Source organism: Mugil cephalus, chromosome 19 (assembly GCF_022458985.1).
Source record: "Mugil cephalus isolate CIBA_MC_2020 chromosome 19, CIBA_Mcephalus_1.1, whole genome shotgun sequence".
NCBI classification, from domain to species: Eukaryota; Metazoa; Chordata; class Actinopteri; order Mugiliformes; family Mugilidae; genus Mugil; species Mugil cephalus.
In genome coordinates this window covers 1,863,567-1,888,315 of record NC_061788.1, presented here as the reverse complement: position 1 = coordinate 1,888,315, position 24,749 = coordinate 1,863,567, and the positions used below count along the sequence as shown (strand labels likewise).

At 43.1% G+C, this 24,749-nt stretch overlaps 2 protein-coding genes across 2 annotated transcripts; both read right to left on the bottom strand.

Annotated features, from left to right (window-relative positions):
- Positions 1-181: 181 nt before the first annotated feature.
- aebp1a (AE binding protein 1a) lies at positions 182-16,428 on the bottom strand. Its single transcript, XM_047569283.1, has 20 exons — positions 15,908-16,428; positions 12,393-12,665; positions 12,260-12,313; positions 10,827-10,889; positions 10,656-10,712; positions 10,503-10,562; positions 8,913-8,990; positions 8,647-8,756; positions 7,397-7,536; positions 7,217-7,301; positions 6,194-6,338; positions 5,287-5,366; positions 5,079-5,202; positions 4,725-4,921; positions 4,165-4,338; positions 3,947-4,072; positions 2,719-2,965; positions 2,499-2,638; positions 1,634-1,733; positions 182-1,128 (listed from the first exon to the last, which is right to left on the bottom strand). The coding sequence occupies exons 1-20, from the start codon at positions 16,140-16,142 to the stop codon at positions 569-571; spliced, it is 3,048 nt and encodes a 1,015-aa protein (XP_047425239.1). The 5' UTR covers positions 16,143-16,428; the 3' UTR covers positions 182-568.
- Positions 16,429-19,569: 3,141 nt separating this feature from the next.
- pnx (posterior neuron-specific homeobox) lies at positions 19,570-20,192 on the bottom strand. Its single transcript, XM_047570451.1, has 2 exons — positions 20,078-20,192; positions 19,570-19,993 (listed from the first exon to the last, which is right to left on the bottom strand). Exons 1-2 carry the CDS (start codon positions 20,190-20,192, stop codon positions 19,584-19,586), a joined length of 525 nt encoding a protein of 174 aa, XP_047426407.1. The 3' UTR covers positions 19,570-19,583.
- Positions 20,193-24,749: the final 4,557 nt, after the last annotated feature.

The following is a 24,749-nucleotide window of genomic DNA, read 5'->3' as shown; positions in this document are numbered from 1 at the left end:
CTCTCCCTTTATTTGTTTCCCTACTTAAATCTTCATCCTTTAATGAAACGCATTAATGGGGACACGTGTTAATTAATTAAGACCAGGTAGATGAACACAGGCCTGAGCCCACGGCTGCTTCACATTAACTACCTCCTCTGCTACTGACCTGATATAAACCAGTAATTAATACACAAACTGATGTAATTCAGAAAATAACTTTATTTGAATCAAATGCATTCACCAGTACAATCAATCAGTTTAACTGAGGCCAACTAGCACACGGTAAAGGCCTTAAAGAAACAGAGACACCCATCCTACGTTTCCTATCAACAAAATCTAATCGTGTCTTACTTGTATTGTAACACAGTGTATGTTGTATTTAACCCAGAGCCAATCAAAGATGTGTAGTCTCTGCTCAGCAGAGGCTTTATATTCCTGATCAAGTCTCTGGTAAAGAACTTATCAAAAATATGTGTGTCATGGAGGCACAGTTAAAATCATCCGCCCCCTCCATTCTGTATATTTCTGAAAGCTAAATACTTGTGATGTTGAAGTGCTTGGTAATGTCTTCACGTGACAGAGGGAATCAGTCAATGGTGAACTCAAAGTGATAGTCCTGCGTGGGCTCCGAGTTGAAGACGCTATCGAACGGGTTCTCAGTCGACCACCCGTCCACCGGAAACCAGGAGTCGTACCAGGAGGTTGTTTTCTCGGTTTCCGGTGGAGTTGTGGTGATTGTTGTCGTTGTTGTTGTGGTTGTGGTTGTTGTGGTTGTTGTGGACGTGGTGCCAAGGCCGGCTCGTAATCTCTGCAGACGCCTCCTTCGCAGACGCATGATCCTTAGCCGCCTGAGTCTCTCTGCTCTCTGAGCGTATTCGTGAGTATCCGTGGCCAGCGTGGTGGTGGTGACCGGCCTCGCCGTGGTGGTTTTCACTCTGGTCACCAGCCGGATGGGCCTCTTACCGTTGAGCGCCATGATTTGTTTGATGCGGTCCCAGTTGGACTTGGCCAAGGTGAAGCTGCAGGAAGTTGCTCCGGAGTCGTAGCCCACCATGCAGAGGCGAGTCTGGGGCGTGTAGCCGTCGGCTTTGGCCGTCACTCGGTACTCGCCAGGATTCAGGAGCCGCCAGTAATCGCCTCCTGGAGCTGTAGGTGACGAGAGGAGGTTAGAATAGAAACCGAAAAAATGATTATTATCAGAAACACTCATGCAGAAGGTCTATAAATCATCTGTAAGTCTCTCCACTGAGAACTGATTATACTCCTGCAAAGATCTCATTTTGGGGGTGGAGCTTAATGTGGACATGGACAGAAGAGTCACAGTAGTTTGTGAAGGTTCTCAGTCATCCAGGTCATGGTAATTAAAAAGGTGACTGGACTCATCCAAGTAGCTTCTCCTGTTCCCCAGCAAGTTCTTCTAAAACTGAAGAAGCTGCTCAGATGAGCAGAGAAACGTTTTCAAGAAATTCTACAAGTGGAGTTGCCCTTTTTCAAAGTTTTTTTTGGAGTAACAGTAGTTTATATATGTGGAGACGTGGAGCTGAATGAGTTTAAATGTCTCTGATTGGTTGGTTGACGCAGAGTTATTGTAGAAATCCAGTTTCTGAATTTAACCTTGACCGGCTACAATGGACTAGTCCCTACGTCCTACCAGTTCTCACGTCGTGCCGTATTCCCTCCACAGAGATGGTGGCATTAGACAGAGGATTTCCATCCACATCTCTCACTACTCCCTTGATTCCTCGATGAACCTGCACAGAAAAACAGCACAAATCTCAAAATGGGTTTTGAGCAAAGCTAATTCACATATTAATTTCAATGCACGAGTATCGGTATCTGTATTTGTGTTGCTTTCAGGTTCTACTGAAGCTGAGAAATAAGTGGTTTCAGTGGCAACTATTGTCTGATTTCAGGGTCTCAGATCTGTTTATAATCCTCTGAGTACATTTAAATTTGTGCCATTGCAAAAAAAACATGAAATTTAACTTTAAGGCATTGCTGAGGTGGAAAAGTTGTTGCACCATCACCTCTCTGCAGATGTCAGTACAGACCATCTTAATTAAGCTTAAGCTGCTTACACCAGTGAACTCTAAAAGAAAACATCAGGACATCTGTCCATGAGTCCAAGATCACAAGTGGTTCTCCAAAAGAACGGTTAAAGAAGAACCAGATGAATGTTTGGAAAAATGTCAAAGTCCGGACCTTAAACCAATAGAAATGTTGGAGCATCAGTTGATGAGAGGAAACCACCAACATCTCACAACTGAAGCAATGAGATCAAACTCCTCCAAGCTGCTGTGGACACTGATCAACATTTATCTACAAGGAGCTCACAGCACAGACTTCACAGGCTTTAGCAACTCACAAATATGTAATATTGGCTCATTTTCTGAAGTTTTCAGTCTCTTTTATGCAGAAACGTAGCAGAACTTTTAAGTGCCACTGAAGTAGATGGTTTCCAGGAGGCAGGTTCTGTTCGTCTGTTCTTCCAACCCACTTATCTGTCCAGTTCTCACCTGTTCAATGAAGGACAGCAGAGCTTCGCGGTTGTTCTCCCACTCAAGAGGAAGTTCACTCTCGTGGGGAAACTTGTCACAGCCCAAGAAGATGGAGAGCTCGAAGCAGTTGGTGTGCAGGTAGCTGAAGTCGTTCATACCTGTGGAGGAGAAGACATTCAACATGTCAACGTTCTGCTATTCTATTTCTGTCATGGCCTCTTTGCCGTTTGACACTTACTGCCCACCACCGGCTTCCAGCTGGCCCTGTTGGTGATGCCCTGTCCCGCAGTGACGTCGTCCCCGTGGCAGGAGCCCCGGTAGGTCTCCGTCATGGTCAGGTGGCTGTGGGCGTACGACATCGCCAACCAACGGAACATGGCGTCGTCCGGCGTCTCCCTCAGAGCTCCTTCGTTCTGCCGCTGGATCCGAGCCCACGTCTCCTCGTTCATCTCCCCGTTACTTCTCCAGCGCCGGTTGTCGGTCAACTTAAACATCGAGACCACGTTGATTGGTTAATGAAAAACCACTGAGGTACGCTAACGCTAGGGATGTTATGATCAGTATCGACCGTCGGTCAAGTCTGATCTTTAATAGTTATTTATTTTAGGTCCACAAACCAAAACCACGTCAAAACATGGACTTTCTTCTGTTTTAGTGGTGGTTGGCAAGTGTCAGAACTGCCAAAGAACAAGAAGAAGAACTAGTTTTAGTGAGTCAGACGTTAGTTAGTAAAAAGTTTAATGTGGATGTTTGGTAGTAGGAGGTAGTAGGAGATCATCAACAATAAAATGACTGAACAGAACTCATGGAGTCCACTCAGGCTACAAGACTGCAGCCAAACAATGAACAACTGAACACTTAAAAGAACTAGAACAGGAACGAGAAGAAGAAGAACCAGAAGAACCTAAAGAGAAAGAACTGGAGGACAAAGAAAAAGAACGAAAAGAAGAAGAACTAGAAGAGGAACGAGAAGAAGAACCAGAGGAATTGGAGGACGAACTAGAAGAGGGACAAGAAGAAGAAGAACCAGAAGAAGAGGAATGAGGAGAAGAGGAACCAGAAGAACCTGAAGAGAAAGAACTGGAGGACAAAGAAAAAGAACGAAAAGAAGAAGAACTTGTAGAGGAATGAGAAGAAGAACTGGAGGACGAAGAACAGCTAGAATCCTGTGATTAAATGTGTGAACAAGTTTCCTGAGTAAAATGAACATGAAACACTGAACGCTGCAACGTTTAAAAGAAGAGAAAAGTTTCCTGGAGACTAATCTTCCAGAGAGGGTTAGAGAGTTTATGGCAGCGTTGGAGGTACGAGCTCCTCTCTCCACATTAACTCTGACTGGAAGAAAGATTTATTGGACTGAATCCAGTCGAATCTAGAAAAGACTTTAGGAAGCTACTGGGGACCAACTCTAGGACATTTAAGATCATCCCTCGTTAACTTTGTGGTTCTTTGTAAAATAGCCTTACAGAACTTGATGGGCGCTGCATGTCAAACGGGTACGCGACCAGTTTTTCTCCTCCTTGCAGATTGGCTCCCAGCACGAAGGGCGTGCGCTCCATCCAGGAAATTATAGCTTTGGTCTCAATTGCAAGCTGACAGAAGAAGAAGAAGAAAAAAAACATCATTACAAACTCTCATAAGATGCTAATGGTGATAAATCTGATGCTCGGTGAAACCAACTCACAGAACTGTTGAGGAAGTTCTCTGGAAGGGGGATGTGATGGTTTGGGACGATACGAGGGACCCAGCCTCGGTCCTCGGCCCCCCACAGGATGCTGTTGAGGTCTGGGAAGTTCTGGAAGATGTCGTAGCCTTCTTCGGTCCAGTGGCCCAGAGCCCAGTTCCCCATCTCCGAGCCCTGGAGGGACAGAAGGAAGTCAGCGTCCAGAACGTGAGTGCAGATTCTTCACCACTCCGTCTATCAAACATCCTCCATTACCATGGAGACTGGATCACATGATGTGATCTGATATGTGAGTTTACACCAAAACATTAATCACTGTGGACGTCTGATGATGAAAAGGAGCATCACGTCTACTGGGAACAGAAGAGCAGAAGAAGAACGAGGAGGAGGAGAATAATAATCGAGGAGAAAAATATGAGGTGGAAGGGAAGATGATGACCGTCCTCATGGATTCCAGCTTAGGTTCATCTTTATTTTTCTACCTCCATGTGGAGCAGACGTGCTCAAAGAGAATGGATTTATTCCAGTAACCAGCTTGAGACAGAGATTCCTGGTTGTACCATCTCGAAGGCCAGCTCGTAGGCGTCCGGGTTCAGCGACGGCACCAGGTGGATTCTCACTCCGTCCACCAGGCGGCGCACTCTCGGGTTGTCGTCCTTGTACTCTTTGCACAGGAACTGCATCAGCAGGAGGACGAGCTCCCGGCCCAGCGCCTCATTACCGTGGAGACCGGCCGTGTAACGAAATTCGGGTTCCCCTGGAAGAAGAAAGCAGGAAGTCATTCACCCTGACCAGTCTGGTCTCACCTGGTCTCATCTACCTGCTGTTAATGAATTAATACGTGTCTCCACTAATCAGACCAGATCTCTGAGGTCTGACCGGGTTCATAACGGAGCTCATATTTATCGTCCCACCTGTCTCGTGCTCTCCGGGGTTGTCAGAGATTTCCATGGCGTACATCTTCAGGCCCTGAGAGCTTTTCCCGATGTTGTAGATCCTGGTGATGTTGGGACACTCCTCGTTTATCAGCTTCATCATCTGGACATAAAAAAAAGGTTAGAGACTGAAATCTGCGACGTTTAACCGGCTTTGACTTCCTGAATTCTCCAACCCCGTCCGGACCTGTCTCATCTCCTTGTAGTTGTGGTGTCTGAAGTCCAGGTCGTCAGACGGGTTCACTTCATTCTCACTTTGGTAGCTACCTGAAGAAGAAGAAACTCTTATTACAGGCAGAGTAAAAGATCTGCATTCATGATATTTAAAGGACAAGCAGCTAAACTTTACACTCTCTGTGTTTGTTGTAAAGATCATGGACTCAAACATTTGAGAGTGAAACTTGGGATTCATGCAGGAAAACTTTTTGCCTTCGAGCAAAGATTCACTGCCTTTTTCCTTGTTGCAGAGACATGCGGTGGTCAATGTAAACGTATTCTTACATTCTGGAAACTTCCAGACACAGAACATTTGATCTTGTTCACCACAAACTGTTTAAAGAAGCCAGCAAACATGGATGAGTAATGGGAATGAAGATTGTTCCAGGTGGATCATTTTTAACACTGAAAACAAAGAGGGCAAAGTTTCCATGACTCATTAATGGAAATACGCCAGATTTAACTTTATTATAGATTCATTATAATCCATGTAACGAACTCGTAGGTCGGATCAGATAAATGTAATTAAATACAACCTTCATCTCTGCAATGTAAAGAATTAAAGTACTTCCTGTTGCTGCAGACTTTCTGCGCAGGGAAGATTTTATTTGTTAACACTGCAGTTATATAACACATGTTTTAGCTCTGAGGTTATTCAGCTCATGTTGTGAAACAGAGGTTTGTGTGTGACCACTGAAACCATCCAAGTTTTTCATCCCAGAGGAAGGTGACATATCGCTGTGTGGAATGAGAAGGTTGTGACTCATAAGGTCATGAAACATTTCCCTTAAAGCTCCTTCTTTCTTTAGGTGAACGGTTGGTTCATTGAAGGTTGTGTTTAGTTGGTGTGAGGAGGTTTTTTTTCCGGTGGTACTCACTGGGCAGCTGACAGGCCAGGATCTCGGCTCGGAGACACAAGCTGCCGTTCCAGCTTTGCGGCAGGATGCGGATGTAGCGAGCCACCACCGGGGAGGAAAACTCGTTCATCACCGGCGTGTCCTTATCCACGTTCCCGTAGAACAACTGCAGGGAATTCACAAACGACAGCAAATTCAACGACAAACATCTACGATGCCGCACAGATTAACTCGACATGAGCCGCCTCCCCACTGACTGTAGACACTATAACATCACCAGTGTTGGGTGAGTTACTTCAAAAACGTGATGCATTTGCATTCAGTGTAGCTCATGTACACATCCAGTAGAAGTAACTAGTGTCATTAAACCTTAATGAAGAAAAAATTAAAAAATAGTTAGAAAAAAACTGTACAGTTGTCATGAATAGTGAAATAAACTATTGAGACCTAAATTATTTTTTGTATCAGCCTATAAACATGTTCAATGATGCTGTAAAGTTGGACTTTTTATCATGGGGGTCTACGGGGATTTGATCCTTTTGGCGCCTCTAGTGGCCACTAGTGGAACTGCAGCTTTTTTGCGCTTCCACATGGGCTTCGTTGCTCGGACCTGGAGGTCGACCAGTCCATTAGACACTGGTTCTTGCTCTGGTACAGCTTGGACTCCTTATTTGTACATTATTAAGCTGCATTGTAATTTTATTCTGTTTATAGTCTAGTCACTTGTGAAGGTTCTCAGTCATCCAGGTCATGATTTATCCAAAAAAAAAAATCAAACCTGGTCAAGAGCAACTGGTTCCTTGACAAACTGACTCTAGTCAGACTTGGATGAAACGTCCAAATAAACCCAACAAGTCTCGTCCGGTTTCTCTACTTTCTTTCCACTTAGTTCGAGGTCTGTTAAGGACCAGATACAGTCTGTGTCCCTGGAGAAGTTGCTTGGATGAAACATCTTCACGTAACCCAACGAGTCCAGCCTGTCGCCTTGTTTCAGCTTTTTATTGTATTTTTTAGTTTCTCTAGTCTTGGTCCGTTTCCACTCACCCACTCAGCGTAGCCGTCGTGCATCACGGTCCAGTCGCGGCTGTCGTTGCTAAAGGCCACGTGGAAGGACGACACGAAGTCCTCGCTGAAACACAAACGGCAGGAGTTCACCCACATTAGCACCGAATCTCTTTCCATCACGAACATAAGGGGAAACGTGAGGTTTGGTGCAGGACTGACATTTGCTCTGAGTTTCTCCCCTGAGTGATGATCCCAGAGAACTCGGTCTCTCGTCGGGCGTCGACCTGGAACCAGTGGTTCTGCTCCTCCGGCTCTGCGCACCACGCACCCCCGTACAGGTCGTCCTCGTTGTCAGAGCCCTGCGCACAGGTGAGCGTAAATTCATTTTTAAAGTTTGTTTCCAGTTTGTTTGTGACTGAAAATTAACCAACTTTATTGTGGTAAAATCTTCACACTTATTCATCCACTGATTTGTGTCCATGTGTGAGGATGTGGGTCGCTCTCAGTTTAGCATATGCAAGTGGAACAGGTGTTACAGTTGAATTTTTGAAATTTTATTGAGTTTTAGTCAATTTTATTTACTTAGTTTAAATATTTGCTTTTCTGTTGATGCATCCGTCATGCACTTTGTCTTTCCTGTACCTCCCGAGAAAGTTTAATTCACTTTACAAATGCTCGTTTCACGTCAGGAAAATGTCTTCACCTACTTTTTGTTTAAATCATCGATAAGAAGGGCGCCCTCTTGTGGCATTCGCAACCAAACATTTTCTTTAAGTTCAGAGTTGTGACGTGTTGACTATTTCGTGAATGGTGGAGGGAGTTGATTTTATAAAAAATGTCGAGCTTGCAAACACTTGCATTTCTTGCATTAGGTTTTCCAGTTGCTAGCTTGCTAGCTGTTAGCATCTGTGGCTTCAAGGCGCTGATAGTTTCCTAGCAGAAATTTGCTCACGACGCAGAAGGTGAAACCTACATACGAGTCGTTTCCACTTCTACCTCGTCAGTCTGGTTTCTTCTGTAACAACTCCTCCCAAACACTAGGCGGTGCTGTGTCTTTTTCACCAGTCGGGTTCATTTTTGTTGAACTGAATAAGCTCTCGGCCAATAGTGAGGAACCTGACAGAGTTGGTGTGTAATATGCTGCCTCGTGATTGGCTCAGCAGCGATAGGGGCGTGTTCAAAATTAATATATATATATAAAAAAGGTCTAGTCAACCAAAGATTTTGGGACCTCCCTGCAATAACCTCTGTGGACCCCCCTCCATCCACCAGCATCCTCACAGAGACTCCAGTCCTAGTTCACAGTAGCTTCATTCACTGACACAGGTCCACTTCATAATCTCCTGCTGTGTTTTCACAGTTTTTTCCCAAATCTTAGACACATTGAAGTGAAACAGGCTGAAATAAACCGGATTTGTCCTTTAGGCTGCAGAGCGTCGACGTGTCCCGACCACCCGACGGTTGGTTACCTGCATGTTGAGACGTCCCCTCTGAGCCGCGAAGCCATGATGGGACTGAGACGAAGCCAGCAGCTGGTCGTCCTCCACCCGGTGGGACTCCAGGCCCAGAGGAGGACACTCTGAGAGGGACAACAAACAAGGACGTGTTCAGAAAATGTTCCAGAAAGACCTCAAACTCTGCACAGAGTCCAGGAGGGAAGGAAGTAGTTTAATAAAGAAGCATCAGGTGAAGACGAGCTGCAGGAAGTGTTTCATTTGTAAGTTATTCTTCTTACTTTTTGGCTGCGCAGGAACTGAGATCTGCCTCAGCCTCTCCTCTTCTTCCTCCTCCCACTTCTTCCTCAGCCGCTCGGCTTTCAGGACGTGACGAGACAAAAAAAACGACATGTCAAAACATTTTCACACGGACCTCGCTCTCCAGCCAAGCACCACACACAGAAAAACATCAACAACAACCACTAAATGCTTCCATGTGCGAGCGGACGCTTCGTTTCCACTGTTTGAAAATACGGGTCACTTCATGTGTAGGAGTTTGGATTCCTGTCATGTTTCATTTGGTTTAGACTAAAATGTGGTGTGTGCCTCCCCCGTCGGCCTCCTGATAATCGTCCTAACATCACCCAGCTGCTCCCTGCTCGCCTTTATGTAACCGGCCTCAGCAGGAATTCTTCCCCTCCTCCATCTCCACCTGATCATTAATAACAAACCACAGACGCCTGGAGTCGCGTTAGATTCTTTAACTTTCCATAAATCCTCAGAAAAAAAAGACCAAAACAAACCTGTAAAAAATTCCTCCAACATATGTTCTGGCTTAATGACAACGCTAACCTACTTACATCAAGCAAGTGGAAGCTAACTCTATTCATGCAGCCTATTTGCATGCTAACTTTTGCTAATTAGCTCAGAAAACAGAGAGATTGTGTCATAAACCAACGTTAGGTTAGATCACAGGGAAGTCAAGTTGCCAGATGAGAAATTATCAAACCAGAAGCTTAAAATTATCGTACATTCACGATTTGATGTTGCTCAGGACCATCTGCTACAGTAAAACGTTACCTAGACACACTGAATACTGAATGTTCTTAAACTACTGCTATTTATAAATATACATTATTATTATCATTTTGCATTAAATATTAAGCTCTTATTCCTTTACTGATATATGTTGGATTCAGGTTAATGTGAATTTAACGAAATTGATTTTTTTTGCAGGAAATTAAAAGAAAATATATCCAAAAAATATCTAATCAACCAAAGATTTTGCGACATGTTTGCTAATACTCATGTATTGTACATTATTTGATTTTCAGGATTACTGAACATACAGAGGGTGAAATTATCGTACAAATATGATAATTATCGTACATCTGGTAACACTTCTCTGTTGGGATTCAGCTTCTGCAAAGATCTGCTGGGCCAATCAGATCGTTTGGGGGCGGGGCCTATGATGTGTCCTGAACGTATCGCTGGCAGTCCATCAGAGCACGCCCACTTTGAATTACCGTAACTCACAGTGGTTTGCTCTGCTAACAATATTCAAAGTAGGTCTGAACACTGGGAAGTTGTGCTTTTGTCTGAAGACCTTCGTTGCATCTCAAGGGTTTAATTAACTTCGTTTTTACCAACAAATTCCTCCAAACAACTCTCTCTTTTCAATGCCAGTGTTCAGCCACACTTTGAATTTTGTCCATCGGTGAGTTACGGTAATTCAAATACCACAAGCTTCTTTTTGTGCGCAGACGGATGTTCAGGTCTTACAGGGTTAATGGAACCAGAGACCAGGACAGACCAGACTATATGTGGTACGTTTTATAAAAGAAACCCTGGAACTTCCCCGTTATCAAACTAAAAATAAAAGTTCAAACCTTTCTCCGCCTTCTCCTTCCGAGCTCTCTCCTCCTCTTCTTCCTGTTTTTTCGCCGCCACTGTTGAATCAAGACAGAAAATAACTCGTGTCAGACCTGCAGCAGCAGCAGCAGCATCTGATTGATTGTTGCGTTTATGTGAAGCAGACGTACGGTCGGCGTAGTCGTACTCCTCGTACCAGGGGCCCACGTACGGGGCGGTGGTCTCCTCTGAAACACAACCAAAGCAACATTAACCTTCACAGGTTCATCCCTGCACATTTGAGATTCTCTCTTGTGTATGAGCTTGAAAGACGAGGCCGTACGTGGTCCATCAGACGCTACCTGGTATGTACACGATGGCCTCTGTGGTTGTGTCTTTCTTGTTTGCTCTCAGCCGCCACTTTTCTGCAAAGGACACAAACATCTTCAGAGGCTGGAGACACTGAGACTTGACTCATTCATCTTACGAGTGGCCAAAACCAAACGCTTGACAGGAAATCATTTGGTCACCACGTGTTCATTTGGAGACGCCAAATGTTGGTTTTGGAGCGTTGCCTGAGTCACTTCATAAAACATAAAAAATACCAGCGTACAGTTGATGACTTTCATGATCTCTTCATTGACTCCACAGGAAGTCATTTACACTGAAATACCAGTGAGATTTTAAGTTTTAAGAGCCTTTTTCTTTGTTTTTGTATTAACTGGAGTCTTATTGATGTGTTCAGGAGCGACGGCCAGTTTGAGTTTGGCGTCTGGTTGTGGAAGGGCAGCAGTGGACGAGGTTAATCCTTTCCTCCTCGTCCAGTAGCCGCGTTATTCACTTGTTGAACACATTTAAATAATAAATCAGTTTAATGCTCCTCCATGTGTCGGCCATCGTTTCCCGCTGGAGTCCTGGAGCCGAGTCGTAAAAAAAGGCCTCATAAATATTTTATCTCTGATCGGGAACATGTTGAGGAAACCGTCGTCGATCTGATCGGGCCTCTGGTGACGTTTCTTGGAGAAGTCGAGTGCACGGAAAAGACAGAGCGGCCGAGTTGAAGTGGTTGTGGTTTTTGCTGTGGACTCAGACGCAGCTGGGATGATGTTTGCTGCACTAACAACTGATAATAGAACAACATTTGGATTTTGAAACTGACAAAAAATAAAAAGGAATTCAAAAGCTGCAGTAAAATGCTGCAAAACACAATAAAACGGTTGTTCGGTTAAGTTTTGGGCGTTAAAAAGTGTAAAAATCGATAATGTTTTGTACCTTAAAGTGTTCAGTCTGTAAATTGACACATTTACCAAAACTACAGCCTCTCGTTAATCTTAATTAAAGGGAGTGAGTTTGGGTTCATATGTTGCTCCATTGTTGTGTTAAAGTCAGGCGTCATATAAACCCTCCATCCACCCCAACCTCCTCCTTGTGATCTAGATTAATCTAGTAGAGTTACACTGTAGAATCTAACCTCTGATGTAGCAAACATGGCGCCATGGTTTGAGTTGGACAGACTCTCTAATATAATAAACTACTTTCTTAACCTTCTTAACTATTTCTGTAGTTGTGTTTTGTTTTTATATTAAATGCTCCACTCTGAGACCAAAATCTGTGAAATTAACAATCCAAAAAGACTTTTAAGGAGAGTTTTGAGAAGCTCTACCATTGGATAAACTGGACCTGGATATACTGAGAACCTTCACAGACATGTGAAATCAAAGCGACGAGCTAAAGAGAGGCTAAAATGCTCCGTTGTTAATATAATAATGGATATTTGTGATGTTTTAAGTCTTACCCAGGTCTGGCTCTACAGGCTCCTCCCCCTCAGGCTGATGCACGGGTTGATTCGCTGTAAGGGATCAAGATGAAGGTTGGAATTTGTTTTTAGAAATCATCCTTAACGTGTGTTGAATGTGGATTATACGTACGTATGTCCCAGCCCAACACAGTCAGCAGCTTCTCCTCCTCCTCCTCCTCTGGAGAACGACTCCGTACGTCCGGCGGCGCTGCAGTGGTGGTGGTGGTGGTGGTGGTGGTGGTCGCCTTCGGTTTCTTGGTGGGTTTGGGCGCTTTCGGCTTCTTGGTGGGTTTGGGTGGTTTTGGTTTCTTGGTGGGTTTTGGAGCTTTGGGCTTTTTGGTCGGTTTCGGGGCTTTCTGCTTCTTGGCTTTGGCCTCTTTCTCTGCAGCCTTCTTTGCTCTGGCTTCAGAAAGACATGAAACTGTGAGATGCACATCGAGACTGAGAGCATCTGTGCAGCTTCTACAAATGTTTTACTGTAGAGTTTCATGAGCTGTAATTGTTGAATGTTTTCTCTTTATAGTCGGTTTATTTTGTTTTCCCGCAAAACATTTATGAACACAGCGATAAATCTGAAACCGACTCTGATGTAACACTTTGACGCAACAGGACATGGTTTCTGAGGTGGATTACAGCCGAGATGAGGCAAAATTATCACAAAGAGACACAACATTTACACAATAAGAGGAGGGGCTGTGGTTAGTGGGTTACTGACGGCGTTGTTTCTTATGGGAATTTGTTTTGTAGCCTGGACACCAGACCAGCTTCCCTGAATTTGCTGGGAACTGATTCTGAATCTGTAAAGATCTGTTGGACCAATCAAATCATTTGGGGGCGGGGCTTAATGTGGTGATTGTCAGAAGAGTGACAGTAGTAAGTAGTTGAATAACCACCTGATTGACAAACTTTTTTGTAATAGCAGCAATAGTTGAGTTTCATTGTACGCCCTCCATCCACCCCGACCTCCTCACATACACTCCAATGCATCAGCTGATGTCTTTTTTCATTTAACGAAGTAAAAGTTTTGAATTCTGAACTTTTAGACCTGGGGTTCTTCCGACTTTTGCCAAAATTACATCTTCTCGTTAATCTTAATTTAAGTGATTTTGTTGCAGGGGTTTGTGTTCGTATGTTGCCACATTGCCCCATAGTATCATATAAGCCGTCCATCAACCCCGACCTCCTCTTTATGACGTCTCAAATGTTATATTTCTATTCGGCGCTACAGTGTAGTCACAAAATACATTTACAAAAAAAAAAAAAACTTTAAGACTATATCTTTTTTTAAAAAATCAGGAAAGTCAGATGTCATCGAGAAAAAAAGTCTAGACCCCAAATATAAAACAACCCTTATTTTTAGGCGTTTAATTGGTTGGTTTAAAGCTTCTATCAGTCACTTTTCAGCCATTAGGGGGCGACATAACAAATTAGTTAAAACTACAATGACTGTGATCTACTTCTTTAACCTCCTGAGACTAAAACATTTTGGAATGCATCTTAATTTCTTTAAGATAAGATTAAGATCTTTAGTATTTGGGATTAGTAGAACCTACAAAGTATAAAAAATAAGCATCAGCCTTTTACTGGAAGTAGTTTTTGAAATAAACGATGTGGACACAGAGATTATTTCACTGTGTATTAAAATTTATGTGAACCAAAATATAAAACTGTTTAGTTTAATGCAAAAGTAATGACGAAATCCCAACGTCCTCAAACGTGTACTTTGTGAATTTGTTAAATTTTCACGTTGTATCAAACTAGAAAATTTAATAAGAATAAAATAAACAAGTGTATTGACCCTTCGCTACCAGTAGATGGCAGACTAAAGCGTCTCCTTATGAGGACAACAGGTCTAAATGAAGCAGAATAAGAAGCAACAAACCTAAAACGTAACGTCCCCATGTGAGGACGCCGGGTCTCAGGAGTTTTAATTTAGCTTTTCCTGCTATTGAACGTTATAGTTTTTAGTTTTGGACATGAGGTTCTTCTGACTGGACGTAAAGAACCTTGATAACACCTTCTAGTCAAACTCAAAGCACCATTAATAGGTATTTAAATTCAGATGTTGATTCTCTATGTTTGATCCGTCCCCAGGACGACTGTTCTTGTGTGTTCACTGCCGCCTCTGAAACGTCTGCTGACAAGCTGCACATAACATGTAAACATGTAAAATAGATGGTTTGAAGTTGACTTTGCAGAGAGGAGTTCTTCAAAGGCTCCGTGTTTGTTCTTTTAATCCCTTCACCCTCGTTACACAACCGTAATGAGACGCCAACGCAGACACAGACGGCTGCTTGTTGCCTCCTGTGAGACGTTGTTTCCTGATGTTCCTCAGCCAAAACATTACTCACCCTCCAAACACATTTTATTAGTCACCCACCTGCTCTGAAAACCTACTCGAAGCCAAACACAGGACTGCTTGTACACACTCGTTGCTGCTAGTAGTGTTTGTTTCTTTTGTTTATTCTTTAGCTCAGTGTGTTGACCTGATGTAGAGTCATTACTAGTCAGGGTTTATAGTCTCCTACCTCCAATATAAACTGTATTTATTCCTATAGTTATACTAACTACCTAAAACCACATCAGAAATGATCTGATGTTGACTTGTTGGCGTGTACTTTAGTTTGGACCAAGGTCCATTGACTAACATGGAGGGGGCGGGGCTTATATGACTATATAACCAACCAGCCACAACATTATGACCACTGAAAGGAGAGGTAAATAACATTCAAATCATCTTTTGACAATTTACTCTTTCTTCTGGGAAACTTTTGGACCTTTAGACATGTAGCACCACCACCACCACCTAGACCAGACACTCCTTGATGGCAGCAGCCATCCCCAGCAGGATGCACACACACAAAAATGGTTTACGAACGCCTCCCCTCGAAGGACCAACTGGTCACGACTTGGAAGGTGGTCATAATGTTGTGCCTGATCGGTGTATTCATACATTGAGTTTGAAATTCTGACTAAATGTCTCAGGTCGGTTGGAGGACTCAGTCCATCAAGCAGCGAGTTTAAAAGTGCTGATAAAGATGTTTCAGCCTCCGCTGGAGAAACCTTCACGGATGAAAAATGTTTTTGCGTCTCTGGTTTCGTTAATTACGGCCTTTTACGTAACCCGAATCAGCCACACATCAACCTCTCTGGCTGCTACACGCTTGTGGTTTTTGCTTCATGCAACGGAAAGTTGAGCGCTACCAAAAAAAAAAAAAAAAAAAAAAAAGAAAAGCGAGGCCCTCTCTCTCATAAATCCTCACGGAAAAAGCCGTAGTGGAAATATCTGTGCTGTTGCTCATGTGTTGTGTTGGTCTCAGACATGTCCTCCTGGTAGACGCTCGCACTGTGACGCCTCACTGAGCCGCACACACTAAAACTTTTACAGACCTGTGCTTCCCGGCAGAGAAAGGAGGTCATGTATGCAGACTAGGAAGCCAAGGAAACGTCAGAACCTCTGAAGGTTTCTGCCTCGTCATCTCAAAACAAAAAAAACAAAAGTTTCTTTTATTCTGGTTTGGACCAAGTGTTTTCCTGCGTCTCAGACTGATTGCAGCCTTTCCTTCTCATGTCTCCTCTGTGTCTTGGCTTCAGGCCGTGGTTGGAAGCTCAGAGAAGAAGAAGAAGAAGAAAGTGTTTACTTACCTTCCTCAATCTCCTCAGGTGTTTTCTTCTTCTTTGGTTTCTCTGCCTCTACCACCGGCTCATCTCTCATCTCCACGTCTCCGTCCTCCTCCTGTCTCCGGTTCTTGACCAGTCCTCTGGTTTCTCTCACCTGGACCGGTCCTGCCGAGGTCTCCTTCCCCTCCTGATCCCGGGCGGAGACCAGGACCAAGCTCAGGGTGAGACCGACCCAGACCAGCAGCACCTCAGCCCTCATCTCTCCGTCCCAAACAAAAAAAGACAAACCCAGACGAGGATGAATCGGACCAGACGCCGGCGCTCCGGGGAAAAGCTCTGAATCTCAAAGTGTGTGGTATAAATAACTCAGAGCAACCGACATCTGACCTGCAGATGAAGACTCCAGACCAGAGGTCCTCAGGACGTCTCAGAGGACATGAAAGGGACGAGACAGAGCAGCGGTGGAGGGGTTTCAAAGCTGCCTCCTGGACGTGGAGCCGTGGAGGAAATGCATCCGTCTGGAGTTTCAGCTGCACAGCAACACACCTCCCGGCTTCCTCCTCCTCCTCCTCCTCCTCCTCCTAATCTCACACATTCTCCTCAGTCACATCTCTCCCTCATGGCCCTTCACCCCCTTTATTTTCCCCCTCACCCATCTTCTCTGAGCGGAGGAGGAGGAGCGTCCGCCACATGTGACATTCCTACGAGGGAGAGGGGGAGTGAAAGAAAGGAAGGAATTAAGGAAAGGAAGGACGTTTTAGTCCCAGAATGGACAAGACAGAGGAGGAGGAGGAGGAGGAGGAGGCTGAACGATACGAACAGAACGTAGAGATGATTTAAACCAGATTCACTCCACAGTCCAGAACCTCCATGACCCTGAAACTCGTCCATTTTCATTTTTATTTTTAAATATAAAGTTAAGTTCAGTTTCATTAACAGGAAAACGACTTAAAAACATTCTGGACTGAAATCGGCTCCGTCAGAAAAGACTCGGACCAGATGTGATGAATTAGTCTCAGTGGAGGGACGTTCTTCTCCTCCAGCAGATGACGAACACATTTCTCTTTCATCGCTGAACACAATGAACCATGTGGAGTTTGACTGGGAATCGAACCAACGACCTCACGAAACCAAAGCTTCTTCTCCAACCTCTACATCCATCTCACCTTCTTCCTTCCTTCCTTCCTTCCTTCCTTCCTTCCTTCCTTCCTTCCTTCCTTCCTTCCTTCCTTCCTTCCTTCCTTCCTTCCTTCCTTCCTTTGAACTAATTTTTCCGGCTGGGTTCAGTTCACTGCTGTGTGATGGACAGTTGTGATTATTTTTACAGACGTTGTGTTGCACTGGGAGTCTCATTATTTCTTCTTGTGCTGAATTAAAATAATTCTGATGATCAGATTCTTCGTGAAATGTTTTTACTTTTGCAGAAAATGGAACAAAATACAATTTAACATGTGAGAGTCTTTTCATCTGGTTCCTAAATCTGGATCATGTCTCCAAGTCTGGTTCTGATCCAGTGATGGGTACAGATCCTTCCTTCCTTCCTTCCTTCCTTCCTTCTTTCCTTCCTTCCTTCTTTCCTTCCTTCCTTCCTTCCTTCCTTCCTTCCTTCCTTCCTTCCTTCCTTCCTTCCTTCCTTCCTGTGTTATCCAGTGGTTGTTGTGGACCTGGGCCTTTTATTGTGTCTGAGTGTTTGGATTCTTTTGTGTTTTTGAACCAACCACAGCCTCTAAAATGTTTGTATCTGGGATAAATTCTGCTCAAATAAATGTGATTATATTTATTTCTCAGTGATTCCAGGTGTTGGTTTGTCTTCAGACGTCTGTCCCGACCGTCGTCTCCTTCTCATTTTGACTCATGTCTCATTTTACGGCAACATGTTTGTCTTTGCCTCAGTCACAACTGTGTGTTTCCTCTTCTTCTTCTTCTTCTCCTTCTCCTTCTTCTTCTTCTTCCTCTGCCTCCATCTGTTTCCAATACTTCCCCATCAGTGGCTTCATGTCACGTTTAAGTCCAGACAGACCAGAGGACATTTTCAGAGAAATCTTCACAGTGCTCAGATATTTTTTTGGTGTAAATTGACACTTTTTGTTTGTATTGGTTTTGAGTTTTGAGACATGACTTGTAAATTCTTGACTGACTGATTCATTGTGTTGAATGGACGGACGTGCTGCTGAGTTAAGACCCTCCTGGTATCTGAGGACAAGAGTCTGAGCTGGATTAGTAACAGATGTGAGCAGGAGGGAGTTTGAGAGACGGACTAAAGAGAAGTGACTGTTCTTTTATGTGTTTGAGTTTAGTGAAGAGGTGAAGTGGATCTCACACAATAATCAACATGTCACATGACCCAGGATCCAAACCAGAGGCCTCATTAAAGACCCCTGATCTCCTTCCTTCCTTCCTTCCTTCCTTCCTTCCTTCCTTCCGTCCTTCCTTCCTTCCTTCCTTCCATCCTTCCTATTATTAGTATTACATGAAAACTTTGCCCCATTAGTTCAAACAACAACCAGATCAGACACACACAGATTCTTCTAAATTACTTGTCACTGATAATAATTAATTCATTCCCTGATTATAACCTTGTTGTAAAACTGACCTTAAAAGATTTTAAGACCCTTAAAAAACTGTGGGGCCTCACAACGTCAGTAATAAACAAGTGTTCCACATTATCACAAAACCAAGAACACACACACACACACACACACACACACACACACACACACACATACACACACACATAAATAAACCATTTAGACCTTGAACCAAATCACTCAAACTGAACTAAAAGTGTTTGTTTTACTCTTTAACATGAAATATAACCATGAAATATTGATTATTATAAAAACAAACTTGTCCTCTGGCGCCATCATCTGGTCAGAACACGCTAAAATTCCCATGTTAAGTAGTTGGCAACATGCTAACACATGGTAACTTTTTTTATCAACATTTATATTTTAAATAAACAGAGCTGATAATTCTACTCATTATTATAAACAGTTCATCTTTAGTTCGAGTAGATTTTAATCTCTTTAAACTGAAGAACAGATTCTCGGCGCCTCGAGAGTCGAGCTGAGTTTTGATGGAATCGATTTAAAATGATCCACAAGGTATTTCCATTTGGCAACACGACTGTACAGTTTTATGTTCGGAGCCAAAGAATAAGACACATGTTCCTGATGGAGGAGCTGGGCTTAAAGGCAGAAATATAAATTAGAGGAGCTCCAGAAAACTCTGAGTCTGCTTCAGGTTGGGACGTTTCCACGTTACGAAATAACCCGCGTGGAGGCCAAAGTTTTAGAGTTCAGTGTGTTACAGTACTCACACCGTCCCAAAAGACAGATACGGGTCAGTTTTAGGTCTAAAATCACAGAAGACGTGTTGTTACTGTGAGTTGGCTCAGTTTTCATGTTATTTTTGTCCATTTGCTTCAAAAAATCATCACAAACTGTTGCCTTAAAAGATATTTGATTTGTTTGTTGCCAGAAATACTTTTAATGCGTGAATCTGTTTCTTCTTCTATACTTGAAGGTTTGCAGGAAATGATTTAGGCTTCCATAGAGCTTCCATAAAAATGTTTATTAAAATAATTTAAAGCGTAATTACATTAGAAAATATTTAACATGTCCCTTTGTGGCACTTTAACAACCCTCAGAGATTTCAGTGCCGTGTTTTGTTCTCAGTCTCTTCTGTGCGCATTTACGCATCATGTGCAGTAGTGGTGACAGGGAACCAGCGGCAGCGGCGCAAACAGCTGGAGCGGAGCGCGCTGCTGGAAGCACAGAGGCCTGTAGGTCAGAGGATGAGCGGAGAAGGTCGACGTGAAGCCGTGATGCTGCTGCTCCTCCTCCTCGGCCTCCTTCCCCTGCAGACGCTCCTTCTTCCACTTGGTACGTCGGTTCTGGAACCAGATCTTGACCTGGGTCTCGGAGAGGCGCAGGGCCGAGGCGATGTTGTGCCGCTCCAGCACCGACAGGTAGTGGCACCTCTGGAAGCTGAGCTCCATGACGCGCAGCTGCTCCAGCGTGAACGCGGTGCGGATGCGCCGGCTTTTCCGGAGCTTCCCCGGACACGGAGCCTCCTCGTCCGGACTCTCACCTGCGGGTCCGGGTTCATCTGAAAGAAATCATCAGAAAAAATCAGTGAGTATATTCATTTATAAAGTTAACTCCTGTAAATTCCATATATTTTCTCCCTCACCTGTAGCTGCTGCCTCCTCAGCTCTGGTTATTCTCCTTGTAAACTTCGTGGGGTCCAGAATGTCTTCCACGGAGAACGGCGTCCTGTGGATGAGCGGTACCTTGGCTGCAGTCATCTCAGATCTCCGTGGACCGAGCGAAGGGAGCAGGTGTCAGCGGCTCTGGTCCTGCTCCTCCTCCTGCGGGAGGTTTTTATACCCACGGCGCCTCCTCCTCCGCACACGCCGCCGGGGAACTTGCAAATTTACATTTCATTCAAAAAAGTTACTCAAATGAAGCAGGAACAATCACGGCCTCTGTCCTTTCTGTGCGTGGACGCACGCAGACACGCTCCGGCCCCGTGGGACCCCCCCATGTGTGCGGGCACTTCAACATGCTAATGGTGGTGGTTATTTATTGCGGGGCATCTGGTTAAAATGTGCCCTCCGTGTTCCTCATTGTGTCCCGACTTGTCTTTGGGAGATGTTCGCTGGTCGGACACGTGAGCGCCGGTTGTGATGCTAATTTATAGACTCATCAAAGGGAAAGTTGGAGCCGGGCTGTTTCCATGGCGACGCTCGTCCCGTTGAGAGCCGCGTCCTCACAAAGCGCTCAGGGTTTAATGAGAAGCTCAGACAACTTTATGGGCGCTATCGGCCATCTGATCCCGCAGAGCCGCGGCTCCTCCATCACTGCTTTACTGCCAGGTTATTTACTGGTGATTTACAGATGAAAAGATTCATTTAAGCCATTCATCAAGTTAAAAAAAAAAAAAAAGTCAAATATTTATGGTCTCAGCTTCTTAAAGATGAAGATTTTTTTCTTAACTCTTTAAAATTTTAATATATTTATTTAATTTTTGAAAAAAAAAAAGATTATTGGAAATCCTGAATTATCTTTGTTGCATGTGGAAGTTGCAGGTTTTTATTTAATTTATTTTTATTATGTAGCGCTGAGTTTAACACCTTGCTTCGCTCTAAAAAAAAGAAAAGAAAGAAAGAAAAACTGTTAGTGTCTTTAACAAAGTTGATCCAGTTAATTTTTTCTTCCTTTTTATTGAGGAGCAGTTGAACATTGAATGAGGAAAACTTTAAATTTCATAAAGGATTAGATGAAACAACAAGTGGAGACGTTGAGGGAAATACGTTCTAAATGTTACATACACATTTTCTATATTTCTTCATCAAATTGACTCAAACATCAGCAGGTTTTCACTTGAATTAGACAAAGAGAACTCAGTTAAACACATGAAACTTAAATATTGGACTTGTTTCCTTTTTTTATTCAAGAAAATGAGCCAATATTACATATCAGAGAGGTGCACCAAGTTAATTTCCATCCATATGATGAGACTCGGGCGTTGTTCAGTTCCTGCTTTAGTTTAAATATCAGAGATTTGTCATTGCAAACATCATGTGGACGAGTCAGAAGATTATTGGGACAATGTTTAGTGGACAGATGAGACCAGAGTAGAATAGTTTGGTTTAAATGTTTGGAGATGAACCAACACTGCATTCCAGCATCAGAACCTCATCCCTCCATGAAACATGGGGGCGCTAATGTCCTGGTTTGGGCCTGTTCTGCTGCATCTGCTCATCATTGATGGACCAATGAACTGTGAATTCTACCAGTGAACTCTGAAAGAAAATGTCAGGACATGAGTCCATGAGCTGAATGTGAAGAGAAACTGGGTCATGGAGGAAGACAAGGAGCCCAAGAACACCAGTGGTTCTCCAGAAGAACCAGATGAATGTTTAGGAACAAGTCAAAGTCCTGACCTTCATCCAGTAGAAATGTTGGAGCATCAGCTGATGAGAGGAAACCACCAACATCTCACAACTCAACTGGTTCTGATCTGGGATCAGGTTGTGGTTTGGTTGTGTTGTCTTTGTCTTTGTCTTTGTCTTTGTCTTTGTCTTTGTCTTTGTCGACTTTCAGGACTTTAATGTGTTTCTATGTAATTGTCTCTTAACTGTCCTCTAAGAGCCTCGTTTAGTTAATGTCCAGGTATCCGTCCCCTCTTTAAACCCTCGTGTCCCTCGGTTTGGGGGGTCGGGGCTACAGACACCTACAGAGAGGAGGCTATTGAAAGACTGGAGAGGGGACGGCTCTCTGGGACAATTAGGACATGTCCCCAGTGGTCCTGACCCTCCCTGACCCTGGACTCTGACTGTAAGTGTCTCTACCATCTATTCTGTTTATACCGTGGACTAAAGTAGACGAGGACATAAACATGTGAATTAAATTAAAACAGGTTAAAAGTAACAAACACTCTTAGTCGGTTTTAATGAACTGGACGGAGAATTTAATATCGTTTTTTGAAAGTTGTTATAAAACTTTTTTTTATTTCTAAAAACTTGTTTCACCATTTTAAACATGAGCGGTTTGTTTGAGGAGGATCAGTCAAGTTTCCTCTTTATTTAAGATCAGGACGGGAATTTATGTTCTTATTTAAATGACATTTTATTTTTGGGAATAAAAATCAAATCAAACTTTTTTAGTTTCTGATCTTAACTCAGAAATCTTTACAGACTTAAAGTATTTGGATGTTTCCTTCTTTAGTTTCTGTTCTTCATCACGTTTAGTCTGAAATAAAACAGATTCTTCATTAAAGTGACGCGTTGTGTAGAATAAATATGAGCCAGAGTTTCCTTTAAAGGCCTTGGTCAGACACAACGTGACCTTTCATCCATTAAACTTTGTTTCATTCTTCTTCTTCTTCTTCTTCTTTTCTTTTTCTTCTTCTTCTTTTCTTCTTCTCCTTCTTTTCTTCTTCTTCTTTTCTTCTTCTTCTTATTTTTCTTCTTCTTCTTCTTCTGGTTTCTTCTTGTGTGATTGGATGAACTGCTGCTGCTCAGATCTTCTGTCTGAATCTGTTCTTCATCCAGATTCTTTTTACCTCATCCGTCTTTTTCTCCATCAGCTGTTTTCTGATGCGTCTCTGGAGGATTTTTATTTTTTTTTTATTTTAATTTGATGAATCTTCTTCCAAACGTGTCCTGAGGCGCAGACAATGATGTGTTCACTTCCTCTCTGCTGAGCCGACGTCACAGATGTGGAGGAGGGAGAGGACGCGACTATTATGTCCCCAACAAAGACTCGGGGACATTTACTGCAAACACCCAGCGGAGCTTTTATCAGCCCACGGACGTCTTCAAGCAGCACGTGTCTTTGTCCTGGACGTGGTTTTACAGCTGCTGGAACGTTGGCGCAGTAAATGGAAAAGAAGACGTTTGCACATGTAAATGATGTAAATCATTCATCCGTTCATGACGTTCAGGAGCTTCACAAACATCTGTAGGACCTGGTCCAGAGTCCTTGGCTCCTTCAGTAATTACAGCATCTGAACTAGTGATTCTCAACAAGGGGTCCGTGGACCCCCAGTGGTCACTGGTGTAACTGCAAAGGGTCAGTGAAAACAAAATCCTTTGAAATAAAATATCCTTTTAAAAAAAAAAAGATATGTAGGAAGAGGATTAAAGCCACTGAGAAATACATGTATACATACATTTTTTTTTTAAATTTTGACTTTAATCTTAGAATTTAGATTTATTTCCCCAGTATTATGACTTTTATTTCCTTTAATCTCAGAAATCTGACTTTAATTTCACCATTCTGACCTTTTTAGATTAAAGTCAGAAAAAAATCATTTGCTCTAACTACATTTTTTATTTTTGGCCCTAATCCTCTTCTGTTCACATGACATCTATGCTGCATATTTTTTTATCTGACTACACGTCTTTAATGTTGAACTCCTGTTAATTCCTCCAGGTGAGAGGAACAGATGATTTAAAGTTTTTAATGTATGTTACTGGGACGGACACATGTGGCTTTAAACGTTTTAAATCGTTTGTGGATGATGTTTAGAAATATATTTTCTCAGATAAATGCTCGTTACAGTTCGTCCTCTCCAGTCAGATCAGACCAGTGGTTCCACATGGAGAACAGACGAGGATCCGTTCAGGTTTAAGGTCCAGTTTTCCCAGAAAACAGCTGAAACAGACGCAGGAAAAAAAAAAACTGAAGAATGTGGTGAAGATGAATCTGGACCCAAAAAGAAACAAACTGGAAGATGTTTAGAAAAGAAGTAACATAACCTTTATTAATTAAACTAATAATCCTGTATGTTAGCCTTAAAATGACACAATAACACACACTTATAATAGAAAGTCACATATAAACACAAACAAGGCTTTTTATAAATGTCAGTAACATTTTATTATTTCAAATTCAACAGGTTCCTCTGGATTATGATCATCATTAATATCATATTGTTATTATTCTGAAATACATGTAACTGAAGCCTTAATGCACTCTGCGGTGAAACATTCACACCTTCCTCCAGGTCACAGTTCATTTCACTTTAGAACAAATGAGCTGAACGTTCGAACTCTGCCACTTTATTAGGAACACCAGAGAGAGCGGTCGTCATGACTTGAGGAGATGAAACGTATTTTAGAACCAGCTGTAAAGTGTCTGTGACTCACTGAGAGCAAACAAACACGGAAACAGAAATAAAGACACGTCATTAATAAGGACATTCAGCTCAAACTGACTCCGCCGGCCAGTTTATTAGGTACACCAGCAGTGAAAACCTGAGAGACGTTTTCACTTTGCAGGACGATTGAGCTGTTCCTAATATTTTGACATAGTAGTCGTATTAGACGAGTCATGAAGGAGGATTCAGACCAGGA

What these genes read in the sequence shown, in the direction of transcription:
- aebp1a (XM_047569283.1), bottom strand. Translation starts at nt 16,142, where the DNA reads ATGAGGGCTGAGGTGCTGCTGGTCTGGGTCGGTCTCACCCTGAGCTTG. An exon ending in GAAGGAGAAGGCGGAGAAAG is followed by an intron (nt 8,991 to 10,502) that starts GTTTGAACTTTT and finishes ACGTCCTGAAAG; the next exon opens with CCGAGCGGCTGAGGAAGAAG. An exon ending in ACGGCACGACGTGAGAACTG is followed by an intron (nt 1,129 to 1,633) that starts GTAGGACGTAGG and finishes CGTCACCTACAG; the next exon opens with CTCCAGGAGGCGATTACTGG.
- pnx (XM_047570451.1), bottom strand. Translation starts at nt 20,192, where the DNA reads ATGACTGCAGCCAAGGTACCGCTCATCCACAGGACGCCGTTCTCCGTG. An exon ending in TGAGGAGGCAGCAGCTACAG is followed by an intron (nt 19,994 to 20,077) that starts GTGAGGGAGAAA and finishes GATTTCTTTCAG; the next exon opens with ATGAACCCGGACCCGCAGGT.